The sequence below is a fragment of the Myripristis murdjan genome, chromosome 23 (genome assembly GCF_902150065.1).
Source record: "Myripristis murdjan chromosome 23, fMyrMur1.1, whole genome shotgun sequence".
NCBI classification, from domain to species: Eukaryota; Metazoa; Chordata; class Actinopteri; order Holocentriformes; family Holocentridae; genus Myripristis; species Myripristis murdjan.
The window spans coordinates 27,827,764-27,842,152 of NC_044002.1; the positions used below are offsets into that span (position 1 = coordinate 27,827,764).

Here is a 14,389-nt window from a genome sequence, read left to right on the forward strand (position 1 = left end):
GAACAAGGAGAGAAACTTTTTTATTTAACAGTCACGAGTATGAAAATGACATTAAATACAGTTTTTTAAAAAAAGGGAACAAAAAGTGATGGGTTCAGGTCAGTTCAGTAAAAATCCCCCGGAAGGGCGCTCTTCTCTTTCATTACGGTTACCATGGTGACCTATTGTGGTTACCATGGCAACATGCTGTTACAGCTGCTGAACGTGGATAAAACAATAATAAAAAAAAGATGCACTGAGTAACTCTTTGGTTACCGTGAAGGTTACCATGGCAACCCATAAGTCACAGCCAGCCGTGCATGATGGGAAGTCTCTGACCGACACTTTAAAGCCCTTTTAGAAAGTCAGATCAAATAAAACCAAACTAACACATGAAAACCTGGATGCTCTTTTAAATTAAAAAAGATGTCAAACAACTGATGACGCTTATAAAAAATAATAATACAAATAAAATAACAACAAAACAAAATGAAGACCTTTGAGGCCTGAAGCTCAAATGAGGCTGAGGAGATTTTCAAATGTTTTCGGACGCTCTGATTGGCTGAGAGCAGCTGCTGTATACAAGACAAGCTTTCATTTTCATGTTTTCAGTCTGAACCGGTTTGGACCGGCTTTCTATGATGGTCCTCTAAATGATAGTCCACTGTTGATTGGTTGTTGTTGAGCCACACCCATTCAACATCCACTTCCTCCAATCCAGCGGCAGCAGGGAATTCTGGGAAGTTAATTTGAAAGTTTGTGCTCTCTGACCCGGCCGAGGTTTGCTGAGCGACTACAGACATAAAAAATAAAAATTTTGGAAGTTTGGAAACAGAATTAAAGTCAGCTGCAGGCGACAGGAGAGACTGTCCATCACCTGCAGCGACAAGCAGCAGGGAATTCTGGGAAAAGAGGTGGTGAGGCGGAGCTGGAACTCCACCTCAAACTGACAGTAGATCAGTTCTTATTTTCCTGAAAAAATATTCTTAATAAAATAAAAAAAAGCCATCTGTGAAACTGGCCAATGGCAGGAGTCAGTGCAGGTGATGACACGGCAGGTGGGCGGGGCTACGGCCGCTGTGCCAGTCGGCTCTTCCCCTCCTCCTGCTCAGCCAGTTTGAGGTGAGTGTACGCCAAGATACCTGCCAAGGTGCACAGGATCCCCAACGCCTGGAGAGACAGACAGACAGACAGACAGACAGACAGAGAGAGACAGAGAGACAGATTTAAGTTCACCACCACAACTGAGCTCCTTCTACGTCATCGGCCAATCACATCTCTGATTTCTGATCTGGTTTAGGCTGATGAGCAACATTTCATGCCCTATCTACAGGGGGCGTGTCCTACTGACAGGGGGCGTGTCCTGCTCACCTGGTTGAGTGACAGTGGGTCCTGGAACAGCAGGTATCCTCCAATCAGAGTGATGCAGAACTTGAAGTGACCGAACATGTTGTAGCTGCAGACTGAGTTCAGGAGAACAACAACAAGAACAAGAACAACAAGAACACCAACACCATCAACACCACCTCAGTGAAGCTCCTGGACACCATGGCGGCAGTCTGGACAGAACATTCAGTCCCAGGAACATGGACCGACAGCTCTCAGCTGTTCTTTAAATGGTCCCATCATGGAATAATAAACACTGTTCTCTGAGGTCAGGGGTCCCTGGATCTGCTGGGACTGGAGGGCCCCTGGGAACCCCTCAAGAATCCCCTAAACTCCCTCAAAGACCTCTGGAACCCCTTCACTAACCCCTAAAATCCACAAGCCCTGAGCAAACCCCACAGAGCCCCATGGCAGCCTCGCAGAACCCTCCAAGGACCAACAGAACCCGCTCAGGACCTCTGGAACCCCCCCATGGACCCCACGGGTCCCCGGACCCCGGTTTGGGCCGCGGTGCGTTTGAGGATACGTGACGGCCGAGGTGTTTCCGATGATCCAGTAGATGGACAGGTTGACCAGGAACGCCACGACGCCCGACAGCAGCACCATCACCTAGGCAACGAGATGACAACACTATTGCCACGGCAACGATGTGGCATGCAACACTCAGAGATACTGTTACCACATCACCTAGGCAACCACAGCCACGGTGTGTGTGTGTGTGTGTGTGTGTGTGTGTGTGTGTCCCACCACAGCAGAAAGTGACCAGGGTCCAAAGATCCCGCCCTCTCCGGTCAGCGGCTCGAAAAAAGGAACCAGACAGAGCAAGAAGCCTGAGGACAGAGGAGCCTGAGGACAGAGGGCCGCTGTTACCTCCAAGTACTGCAAATATTACTGCTGCTACTACTGCTACTACTGCTACTACTGCTGTTACCACCAAGTACTGCAAATATTACTGCTACGACTACTGCTACTACTGCTGTTACTGCTGTTACTACTGCTGTTACTACTACTGTTACTACTGTTACTACTACTGTCACTGCTGTTACTGCTGTTACTACTGCTACTACTGCTACTACTGCTGTTACTACTGCTACTGCTGTTACTAAACTTTTACTACTACTGTTACAGCTGTTACTACTGCTATTACTACTACTGTTACTACTGTTACTACTGTTACTACTGTTACTACTACTGCTACTACTACTGTCACTGCTGTCACTGCTGTTACTACTGCTATTACTACTACTGTTACTGCTGTTACTACTACTGTTACTGCTGTTACTACTCTTACTACTGTCACTGCTGTTACTACTACTGCTAGTACTGCTGTTACTAGTGTTACTACTGCTGTTACTACTGTTACTGCTACTGTTACAGCTGTTACTGCTGTTACTACTATTGTTACTGCTGTTACTACTATTGTTACTACTGTTACTACTGTTACTACTGCTGTTACTACTACTGTTACTACTGCTGTTACTACTACTGTTACTACTACTGTTACTACTGCTGTTACTACTGTTACTACTACTATTACTGCTGTTACTACTACTGTTACTACTACTGTTACTGCTGTTACTACTGCTGTTACTACTACTGTTACTACTGTTACTACTGCTGTTACTACTGTTACTACTGCTGTTACTACTACTGTTACTACTGCTGTTACTACTACTGTTACTACTACTGTTACTACTGTTACTACTGCTGTTACTACTACTGTTACTACTGCTGTTACTACTACTGTTACTACTACTGTTACTACTGTTACTACTGCTGTTACTGCTGTTATTCAAAGGTACTGAAGTACAATAAATACAGTGCTGCTGTTAACACTAATAATAAGCCTCCAGTGTGTGTGTGTGTGTGTGTGTGTGTGTGTGTGTGTTACCTGGTAGTACAGCAGCTGCATGGAGTTCACCTGGAGCTCATGTTGTTTAGCTCCGACCCACTGAGAGAGAGACAGGCAGACAGACAGACAGGCAGACAGACAGACAGACAGACAGACAGGCTGTGAAGTTGATGTGGACGTGTAGTTTTTGCAGTAGTTTGATCCCTGGCTCCTCTAGAGTGTGTCCAAGTGTCCTTGAGCAAGATACTGAAGCCCTCAGCGCCCCTGCTGGACAGCTGGGCGCCCTGCATGGCAGCCTCTGTGTGTGTGTGTGTGTGTGAGTGTGTGTATGAGTGTGTGTGTGTGTGTGTGTGTGTGTGAGTGTGTGTGAGTGTGTGAGTGTGTGTGTGTGTGTGTGTGTGTGTGTGTGTGTGTGTGTGTGTGTGTGTGTGTGGGACACACATCTGTGCAACAGCATCTGCCATCAAAGTCACACACTGGCCCAGGCCTATTACACCTAAAGGCTGTTTCATATTAAAAGCTTTCCAACCAGCGGGAGGCTTTTATTGTGAAGCAGCTACAGACCATGCTCTGTGTCACACTGTGATCCTAAACTGTGTGTCCCGGCCGGGGCGGGACGCCCCGCACACCCCACACTGCTGTCCTACTCACCACCTGGTACAGCGAGGTCACCAGAACACCCAGCGACGCAAACAGCGCCCCCAACAGGTTGAAACGAACGTCGTAGTACGAGTTCAGGATCACACCTAATGTTATAGGAACCTGAGAGACAGACGGGCAGAGAGAGAGACAGGCAGAGAGAGAGACAGGCAGGGAGAGAGACAGACAGCTGTGATTTTCAGGGATGAAACAGCAACATTTTCTCATTTTTCTGCCAACTTCACAAACTGCTGAAGACCTGAACTTCATCAGCTCCACCCTGACTCTGTGTGTGTGTGTGTGTGTGTGTGTGTGAGTGTGAGTGTGAGTGTGTGTGTGTGTGTGAGTGTGTGTGTGTGTTAGACTGTAAGGAAACACAGCGTCCTTTGAAAAAGGTGAAACTGGCAGAACAAGCATCTCCTTGTTCATGACCTGTGTGTGTGTGTGTGATGGTTTCCACTCAGGTAAGGGTTAATCTCCTGTGGCCTGTCCTGGTTACCATGGTTACAGGTCTTCTAACAGGACGTCCTGACCCTCTGCCTCCATTTGTCTCACAAACACACAAAAAAAGGAAACAAGCAACTTCACAAGAAAACGAGCTGAAAATGAGCTGAAGACAAAAAGAGGAGGAGGAGGAAGTGACCCGAGAGAAAATTATTACAAAAACCAAAAACTCTGGGGGGAAATGTCCAGAGCAGTGCATTCATAACTCTCATAACGCTCATATCTAACAGTGATACAGGACAGAAAATGCTTGTTTGCAGGACTTTCCTCCAGAAGCCTCACTCTGAGGTTTCTGTGTAGATTTTGGGTGGTTTCATGTCCCAGCATGCTTTGGGGCAGAGGCACTGACCAGGGTGAGCTTGATGGCGGTGGAGAAGCTCTTCCTGTAGCAGGCGCTCTGGATGAGGATGATGACAGGCGTGGTCATGGCCTTGGCCAGCTGGTAGCTGCCCACCGAGTTGTTCTGCAGCGACAGGTTGGTGAAGACCACGAAGCCGCAGAAGCTGAGCGCCAGGCCCAGCACGCGCCGCACCTGCAGCCGCTTGGGGGCGAAGACGTCGAGGCGGCGGCAGGCGAACAGGCCCAGCCACGTGACCGAGAAGTGCACGAGCGTCAGCGTCATGTTGGGGAAGCCGTGGTGCACGTAGATCCACTTGTTGAGGAAGACGATGCTGATGGACGACAGCAGGTTGACCAGCAGCCCGGCCGCGATGCGACCGTTAGCCGACAGGTCGGCCAGCCCCAGCACCATGGCTCCCAGCGGGCTAACCGGGCTAGCCTAGCCTAACTGAGCTTAGCTTAGCTTGGCTCGCTCGGCTCGGCTCGCTGTCTGGGAAGAGGAAGGAGAAGGAAATCACAAGCTAATCCAACAAGTCAGAGTCCAACACACAGCACGTCAAAGAACTGAGAATTTTAGCTTAGCTTAGCCTAGCCTAGCCTAGCTTAGCTGTCTGGGCTGGAAAATCAAACAAGTCACAAGTTAACTTCTAAACTCAGCTAAAGTATGGAAGACACGTCTACATGCAAATTTAATATTCTGCATTATTTTAGCTAACTTGGTCTTTGCTAGCTGAGCCCAGCTGATGTGGAGTAGAACAATAAAGTCATTTGCATAAATTATAATACGATTCCAAAGTGATTTTAATAGAGAATTTAAATTCCTGACTTGGGACTCGTTTGTTTCTCTTTAAGCCCAGACAGCTAGCCACACTGAGCTAAGCTAAGCTAAGCTAAGCTAAGCTAAGCTAAGCTAAAGTCTGAAAGCTATCTTATGGTTAGTAAATTAAACTGTCACACGTGTCATTAATTTATGAATGAAAATAACATTAAACTTGTCTTATAAAAAATTCTTTATTTTATCTGAGCTCAGAAACTAAACCAACGAGTCACACGTCTTCAAAGATAAATTAGAGTTAGCTATGAAGATTTATGAAAATAATGTTTATATCCAGTTCAGCTCAGTGCAGCTAAACTGGGCTGACACATCAAATAAGACGCAGGTTCACTTCTAAATTCAACTCATGTCTGGAAATAAACACATGAATTAATATTGTCCACTGTTTGAGCTGCACTGTGTGGAGCGTTAGCACAGCAGCTCTCTGCTCCGTGTCATTTAGTTTAATGTAACGGAGTCTGCACAGAGTTAGCTTAGCTCGGCTAACTGCACTCACTGTGACTGTGATCAGTGCTAACCGTTAGCCGACAGGTTCATTTAAAACAAGGGAGCCAGTGTTTAGCTAGCGCTAGCCAGGCTAACGGAGTCAGGCTAACGAAGCTTATCCGTTCCACGGGGCGAACTTACCGAGTCACCGAGTCACCGAGTCCACCCGCTGCCCCGTGGAGCCTGTCTGTCTGTGTGTCTGTCTGTCTGTCTGTCTCTCTGCCTGTCTGTCTCTCTGCCTGTCTCTGTGCCTGTCTGTCTGTCTGTCTCTCTGCCTGTCTGTCTCTCTGCCTGTCTCTGTGCCTGTCTCTGTGTCTGTCTCTGTGCCTGTCTGTCTGTGTGTCTGTCTGTGTGTCTGTCTGTCTGTCTCTCTGCCTGTCTGTGTGTCTGTCTCTCTGCCACGCAACAGGAACACGGCTGTGGGTCTGTGTCCCCCCCCCTCCCCCCTCCAGGTGGATCCTTACCGGGCTGTGTGTGTGTGTCTCCCCGGCGCACGGAGCTCCTGAGGCGGCCTGTGCGGCGCGGAGGCTCCGCTGCAGTCTGGAGGTTTTGTCGGCTAGCAGAGTCGCACGGCCCCGGGCTGCTGTCCGAGCGGCCCGGGACGGTCACTGATTGCTGCTGCCGCTGCTCAGCCGAACGGGACGGGAGCTGCTCCTCTAGCCGGTGCGGCTGCAGCGCCCCCTGCCGCCCCGGAGCACACCTGCAGCGCTGACCTCAGGCCAGCTGGGCATCTTCCTGCTTACTGGGAAATCTGGGAGCCTCCTGCACTGCGTCTATCTGACGGCTGGGTTCAGGTTCCTTTGCAGGAGCAAACATCAGATGTGATGCTTTGTTAGTGTAAACTAGACCAGGGGGTTCAGACCTCACCACGTTCTGGACCGCCACTGGGACTTAGTGTCAACCCCCCCCCCCCCCCCCCCCCCGTTTGAACTCATTTGTGCTGTAGGGTAGGGCTGGGCGATTATGGCAAAAATCAAACTCACGATTAACTGAACATTTAACCTCGATTACGATTAACAAACGATTATTCTTAACCCCTCCCCACCCCTCTTCAATTTAAAACAAATCACTGAATGGAACACACAAACACGCACAGATGAACAATTAATGTTTATTTATTTAGTAACATCAAAACACAGCTGCTGAAATGCAAAAGGTTTTGTGAAAAAAAGTCAAATTTTACTTTTACAATTAAAAGCAACTTTCTTAGAAAAGTAGAAAATAAACAACTTGCAATTCTTGCTAACAAAATAAATACAAAATACAGTTTCTTTCACCTTATGAAAAGTCACATTTTAGTTTTACAGTAAATTAAAAGTTCCCTCAAATAGCAGAAACTAAATTAAAAAAAAAAAAATGGCTTGAATATTTTGCAAACAAAACAGCCATGTCAAACTACAAAAAGTACAAAATACAAATATTATTTCTACTATATTATTAATATTATTAGTTTTCAACTTGTGAAAAGTAGAAAATAACTGAAAAAAAAAACAACTTTACATTGTAGTTTTAAAATAACCATTCAAAAACAAATAAAAACAATTGTGTCTGATAGGCTGATGTGCTCCCTCACTCACCGATGCCCAGGTGCGCTCTGTGCCCGGGACTCGGCCCCGTGCCGCTCCTCTGATCCCGGCAGCTCTGACAACATGTGCACCGCCGTCTGTCCCTCCGGCCGGGAGGCTCTCCTCAGTGAGCCGCCTCAGCCTCAGGGCTCTGTGCGATCCCGTCTGATACGATCCGCTGGACGTGACGCTCTCTGCGGGCTCTGCCGCGCAGCCCCCGCAGCGTCAGGGCCGACGCAAAGGCACGCAAACGCGAACGCACGGCGTATCGGCGCCCGTCAGCACCTGTTTCTGACTGGAGCCTGCCTCCAGCTGCGGGACTGCCTCCAGCGGCGGGGCGCTGCGGGACGCTGCCTCCAGCGGCGGGACTGCCTCCAGCGGCGGGGCGCTGCGGGACGCTGCCTCCAGCGGCGGGGCGCTGCCTCCAGCGGCGGGACGCTGCCTCCAGCGGCGGGACGCTGCCTCCAGCGGCGGGGCGCTGCGGGACTGCCTCCAGCTGCCGGCGGTCCGTTTCCCGCACGTCAGAACTGCCGTCCACTCTAAAGGCAACCTGCGTCCAAACAGCTGACACGGCTTTTTGGTTCAAGCTGCTCGTTGTTCCAGTTTTCCTCGATGTGACGGACTGGATGCGGCGGTGTCACGTGACTTCACAACTATTAGGATTACGTGGTTAGAGGCCCTAAACATCGTTTTCTTTTATCTTTCGATTAATTGCCCAGCCCTACGGTAGGGACACTTATAACAAGAGATCATTTTCATAAGAAAACTGATCCAGCATCATTGAACTGGTGTGTAAATATATGTTTAATAGTTATGAAAATGCAAATTCACTCAATTTCTTTATGAGGTGATGAGCAAATTAGCAAGAAATGACAGGAACAAAAAAGACCAGAGAATGTGACAATTTATCAAAATGACAAGAAAACATTTGATGATTTAATGATCCACTTAAAGGCCAGATCAGTGATGCAGGGTCGACTTTCTTCTGTTTAAATGTTTGTGAATGAAGCCCAGCGGCTGAGCTGATCCTGGTTCTGCAGAGAACGTTCTGGAAGAGCCTCGAGGATCCTGCTCACAGGGATCCACATGTTACTGCCACACTGCAGGAACATGAAGGAACATGAAGGAACATGAAGGAACAGGAGGGAACAGGAGGGAACGCAGAACCCCTCCCTCAGGTGCTCAGCCTCTGCAGTGAACACACCTTCAGCCGTTTGACTCATTTATTTATTCAATTCAGTACAAAATTAAATCACACAAAAAACAACTGATACAAACACCTTTGTGTGTGTGTGTGTGTGTGTGTGTGTGTGTGTGTGTGTGTGTGTGTTCAGGGCTGCAGCTCGTAGCCCAGTGGGTCGACGCCGCCGTCCAATAGGAGCAGAGAAGATTCCCTCAACTTCTGCAGGAGGCGCCGCAACTCGTCCTTCGAGAAAACCTGAGAGAGAGACAGTCATCACTTCCTGTTTTACCTCCATGTTATTTAGAGTGGGAGGAGTCAGAGCAGAGTGGGAGGGGTCAGACAAGAGTGGGAGGAGTCAGAGCAGTCTGGGTGGAGTCAGAGCAGAGTGGGAGGAGTCAGAGCAGAGTGGGAGGGGTCAGACAAGAGTGAGAGGAGTCAGAGCAGAGTGGGAGGAGTCAGAGCAGAGTGGGCGGGGTCAGACAAGAGTGAGAGGAGTCAGAGCAGAGTGGGAGGAGTCAGAGCAGAGTGGGAGGAGTCAGAGCAGAGTGGGAGGAGTCAGAGCAGAGTGGGTGGAGTCAGAGCAGAGTGGGCGGGCTCACCTGGTAGAGGCGGTGCTGGTCAGAGGAGATGATGTCGGCGAGCCGCAGCGCCTCCTGGTGGCGGTTGGAGCTCTGCAGCACGCTGAGCAGCAGGAAGCTGAGCCGCGGCAGACACAGAGAACGCAACAGCGCCATCTGGTGACCACGCTCCGCCTCCTGCCCCGCCTCCTGCACACACAGCCAATCACAGACAACCAATCAACAACGACTGATGATGTTGGTACTGTACAACACCTGGACAGACAGACAGACAGAGGGAGAGGCAGACAGGGAAAGACAGACAGGGAGAGACAGACAGAGGGAGAGAGACAGAGGGAGACAGACAGACAGACAGAGGGAGACAGGCTGACCTGTCTGTTGTCCACCATCCAGCCTCCGTCCACAAACAGCAGGACGTTGTAGATTCTCTCCTTCACATCTTCAGTCAGGACGTCCAGACGACACGACCAGGCTGCCAGGTCCGCCTGCACACACACACACACACACACACACACACACACACACACACACACACACACACACACACACACACACACACACACACACACACACACAAACACACACAAACACACACACACATTACAAACAACATCAGTGTCATAAAATGGCCAATACCTCCTGCTGTGATCAAAACTATTAAACAGCAGTGATTATTCCCAGGACACCTAAACGCAGCAACAACACACACTAATGCTGCGTGAGAGTGTGTGTGTGTGTGTGTGTGTACCTCATACTCCTTCTCTTTCATCTCATTGGCCACTCTCTCAGTGAATTTGGCCTGAGGGGCGGGCACTGGCTTCTGAGGGGCGGAGCTACTGTGGCTGAACCAATCAGAGAAGGCCTCGTGGGCTTCCTGAGAAAAGGAGAAGGAAACAGGTGAACAAGCTTCATCTCTCCAGCACACAGACAGACAGACAGACAGACAGACAGGTGACAGACCAGGTAGGCTCTGATGCACAGGTGCTCCCTGATGGCGTTCTCGTCCTCAGCAGGGAGGGGCGTGGCCTGTCCGAGCCCCGCCCACTGCCGGTAAATCTCCCTCATGGAGTCTTCAGGGACCTTGGAGAAGACGGCCTTCGCTGCGTCGTGTTTCTGCAGAGCTGAGAGACAGACAGGAGGACAGACAGACAGGTGGCGTGTCAGAGGAGCAGTGCATCATGGGTGTCGTAGTTCACAGGGAGGACAAGCTTCAGTACCCAGGAACTTCCTCATGATGGCGTTGGACTGCTTCAGGGCCTCGGCTCGGTGGGCGGGGTCAAACAACAGCCAATCAATCACATCGATCTTCTTCTGGTCCTCCTATCAGAGCAGAGCAGCATGTTAGCCCCACCCACTTCCTGTACACACTCAGTACACAGTACTACAGTACTGCGTGTAGTGTGTGTACTGTGTGTAGTGTCTGTAGAGTGTGTGCTGTGTGTAGTGTGTGTGTGTGTGTAGTGTGTGTACTGTGTGTAGTGTCTGTAGAGTGTGTGCTGTGTGTGTAGCGTGTGTGTGTGTGTAGTGTGTGTACTGTGTGTAGTGTCTGTAGAGTGTGTGCTGTGTGTAGTGTGTGTGTGTGTGTAGTGTGTGTACTGTGTGTAGTGTCTGTAGAGTGTGTGCTGTGTGTAGTGTGTGTGTGTGTGTAGTGTGTGTACTGTGTGTAGTGTCTGTAGAGTGTGTGCTGTGTGTGTAGCGTGTGTGTGTGTAGTGTGTACTGTGTGCAGAGTGTGTGTACTGTGTGTGTGTGTGTGTGTGTACCGGCGAGGTGGCGGTGTCCAGTGTCAGGCTGTGATGTGTGAACTCTGTGTCGTCCCTCTCTCTCACCGTCTCCACCACCAGCTTCGTTACCGCGGCAACATCCAGACCTACACACACACACACACACACACACACACACAGTGTAGTCAGTGTGTATTACAGCATCACTTCCTGTCTGAGCAGCAGGACGTCCTGTCTGACCTGCGGTGGCGGCGAGCTGCAGGCAGCGGCGCTGCAGCGGCGGGGCGGCGACGCCCTGCAGGAAGTGGGCGTACTGCTCGGTGGCGAGGGCGGCCGGCAGCTGGCTGACGTAACACGCCACCAGGTCACAGCGCTGGTCCTGGACCAGCAGGGAGATGTAGGCCTTCACCACGTCCACACACACCTCCTCCTGCAGCACAGGAAGTGATGTCAGCAGCACGTTATGGGCCTCTGGATGTGTGTGTGTGTGTGTGTGTGTGTGTGTGTGTGTGTGTGTGTGTGTGAGACCTTCAGGGCCAGGCCCAGAGAGCGGTAAAACAGCACCAGGTGAGTCATGAACCGCAGCAGGTGAGAGGGGAGGGGCTTAGGGTCAGTCAGCCAATCAGAGAACTCATCCAACAGTCCTGCAAGAGAGACACACCCTGAGTCCAAACCTCATTACTTGTACTTTTTCCTTTAGTATGTACTGCAGCTGCCCTTACAAAGTATGCAGTGTAGTATGCAGTATGCATGCATATGCATACTAATGGGACACACTCCATGCGTCCTCCCTGAGCTCCGCCCCTCTCGCTCACTTCCTCCTCCGTCTGTAGCTCCACATTTGAATGTTGTTGTCAAAATGGCGGTGCTGTTTCATACTGCACTGTCCTCTGTCTGATTTCTGATCTGCTGTCTTCCTGTACCTGCTGCTCTACCTGAGCCAGGTGAGCGCCATGTGTGTGCGTGTGTGTGTGTGTGTGTGTGCTGTCGTCCGTATGTGGCCGTGGCCTGTACACACAGCTCAGTCTGTGGGACGCAACGTCTGCTGTGCAAAGGATTGTGGGTCAGCATGGCCAGAGCAGCATGCTGACATGCAGACACACTATGTACTGGGACATACTCATTCTTTTTCTTGCATACTAGATAGTATGGTAGTATGGGTACTGGAACGCAGGGACAGTCAGTGTTCTACAGAGGTCAGAGGTCACTCTAAGGTCAGAGGTCAGTCTTACCGTCCAGGTCTCCCAGGATAACAAACTTCTGGATGAGGTGATAATGCTGCTTGGTCTCCTCCAGCACCCTCTGACACAGACACACACACACACACACACACACACACACACACACACACACACACACAATTCAGTTATGAATTACAGAACATGACACAGATTTAGGACAGCTGAATGTAAAGTATGAGTGTGTGTGTGTGTGTGTGTGTGTGGTACCTTTGACTCTGAGGCCTGAAGCTCCTCAAACACTTTCTCCATCGTCCAACTGGAGGGAGAGAGAGAGAAACTGTAGACAACAAAAACAACTAAATACTGCCTACAGCAAAACCCTAGCAACCACCTAAACACCCTAGCAACCACCTAAAAACCTCAGCAACCACCTAAACACCGTAGCAATCACCTAAACACCACAGCAACCACCAAAACACCCTAGCAACCACCTAACAACCTTAGCAACCACCTAAAAACTTAGCAACCACCTAAACACCACAGTAACCACCTAAAAACCTTAGCAACCACCTAAACACCACAGGAACCACCTAAAAACCTTAGCAACCACCTAAACACTACAGCAACCACCTAAACAACCTAGCAACCACCTAAAGACCACAGCAACCACCTACACACTACAGCAACCACCTAAACACCACAGCAACCACCTAAACACCACAGCAACCACCTAAACACCCTAGCAACCACCTAAATACCTTAGCAACCACCTAAACACCCTAGCAACCACATAAAAACCTTAGCAACCACCTAAACACTACAGCAACCACCTAAACACCACAGGAACCACCTAAAAACCTTAGCAACCACCTAAACACTACAGCAACCACCTAAACAACCTAGCAACCACCTAAAGACCACAGCAACCACCTAAACACTACACCAACCACCTAAACACCACAGCAACCACCTAAACACCCTAGCAACCACCTAAAAACCTTAGCAACCACCTAAACACCCTAGCAACCACATAAACACCCTAGCAACCACCTAAACACTACAGCAACCACCTAAAAACCCTAGCAACCACCTAAACACCACAGCAACCACCTAAACACCACAGTAACCACCTAAACACCACAGCAACCACCTAAACACTACAGCAACCACCTTAACACCCTAGCAACCACCTAAAAACCTTATCAACCAACTAAAAACCTTAGCAACCACCTAAAAACCTTAACAACCACCTAAACACCACAGGAGCCACCTAAAAACCTTAGCAACCACCTAAACACTACAGCAACCACCTAAACAACCTAGCAACCACCTAAAGACCAAAGCAACCACCTAAACACTACACCAACCACCTAAACACCACAGCAACCACCTAAACACCCTAGCAACCACCTAAAAACCTTAGCAACCACCTAAACACCCTAGCAACCACATAAAAACCAAAGCAACCACCTAAACACTACAGCAACCACCTTAAAACCCTAGCAACCACCTAAACACTACAGCAACCACCTAAACACCTAGCAACCACCTAAACACCACAGCATCCAACTGAACAACTTAGCACAGTGTGTGTGTGTGTGTGTGTGTGTGTGTGTGTGTGTGTGTGCTCACTTGGCCTCCAGGTATTCTCGAGGCAGCGCGTCCACTTCCTGTTGGGCCATGCCTGATGATGTCAGTTCCTGTTCCACCAACGAGTCGACCATCACTCTGAAGTACGCCCACACACAGTCCTCCCACGACTCACACACCGCCAGCAGCTGCGCACACACACACACACACACACAGACACACACACACAGACACAGACACACACACACACACAGACACAGACACAGACACACACACACACACACACACACACACACACACACACACAGACACACACACACGTGGAAGCTGTGTATAACATCTTGGCATAGGGACTGCAGATGAAGACCAGCCTTCTGGCATATTTACAGTTGTTTTGTTTTATTAATATGCATTGTCACTTGATAAAATAAACTGAAACTCACACACACACACACACACACACACACACACACACACACACACACACACTGAACCTACCAGTTTGATGTTTCCACTGAGGGCAGCGTAGATAGCTCTCTCATATCTGTTC

At 49.5% G+C, this 14,389-nt stretch overlaps 2 protein-coding genes across 6 annotated transcripts in view; both read right to left on the minus strand.

Annotated features, from left to right (window-relative positions):
• Window position 1: 1 nt before the first annotated feature.
• Window positions 2-6,713, minus strand: slc35e3 (solute carrier family 35 member E3). Of its 3 annotated transcripts, none has more exons than XM_030046311.1 (8): window positions 6,485-6,713; window positions 4,710-5,189; window positions 3,869-3,979; window positions 3,257-3,316; window positions 2,113-2,211; window positions 1,892-1,974; window positions 1,351-1,435; window positions 2-1,149 (listed from the first exon to the last, which is right to left on the minus strand). In XM_030046311.1, the coding sequence occupies exons 2-8, from the start codon at window positions 5,109-5,111 to the stop codon at window positions 1,048-1,050; spliced, it is 942 nt and encodes a 313-aa protein (XP_029902171.1). In that variant the 5' UTR covers window positions 5,112-5,189; window positions 6,485-6,713; the 3' UTR covers window positions 2-1,047. The 3 variants fall into 3 exon arrangements, with proteins under 3 accessions (XP_029902171.1, XP_029902170.1, XP_029902172.1); XM_030046310.1 differs by lacking the exon at window positions 6,485-6,713 and adding an exon at window positions 6,162-6,316; XM_030046312.1 differs by lacking the exon at window positions 6,485-6,713 and adding an exon at window positions 6,170-6,299.
• Window positions 6,714-8,794: 2,081 nt separating this feature from the next.
• Window positions 8,795-14,389, minus strand: part of nup107 (nucleoporin 107) — a 15,470-nt gene continuing 9,875 nt past the window's right edge. For all 3 annotated transcript variants that reach the window (XM_030046249.1, XM_030046250.1, XM_030046248.1), the window contains 13 exons: window positions 14,338-14,389; window positions 13,882-14,027; window positions 12,517-12,565; window positions 12,301-12,370; window positions 11,597-11,712; window positions 11,309-11,498; window positions 11,108-11,214; window positions 10,564-10,666; window positions 10,307-10,467; window positions 10,095-10,220; window positions 9,718-9,831; window positions 9,368-9,535; window positions 8,795-9,023 (listed from right to left, as the gene is read on the minus strand). The exon at window positions 14,338-14,389 is cut by the window's right edge and continues 8 nt beyond it. In XM_030046249.1, coding sequence (XP_029902109.1) covers window positions 8,916-9,023; window positions 9,368-9,535; window positions 9,718-9,831; window positions 10,095-10,220; window positions 10,307-10,467; window positions 10,564-10,666; window positions 11,108-11,214; window positions 11,309-11,498; window positions 11,597-11,712; window positions 12,301-12,370; window positions 12,517-12,565; window positions 13,882-14,027; window positions 14,338-14,389 — 1,510 coding nt within the window. In that variant the 3' untranslated portion in view covers window positions 8,795-8,915. The remainder of the gene's footprint in view (window positions 9,024-9,367; window positions 9,536-9,717; window positions 9,832-10,094; window positions 10,221-10,306; window positions 10,468-10,563; window positions 10,667-11,107; window positions 11,215-11,308; window positions 11,499-11,596; window positions 11,713-12,300; window positions 12,371-12,516; window positions 12,566-13,881; window positions 14,028-14,337) is intronic.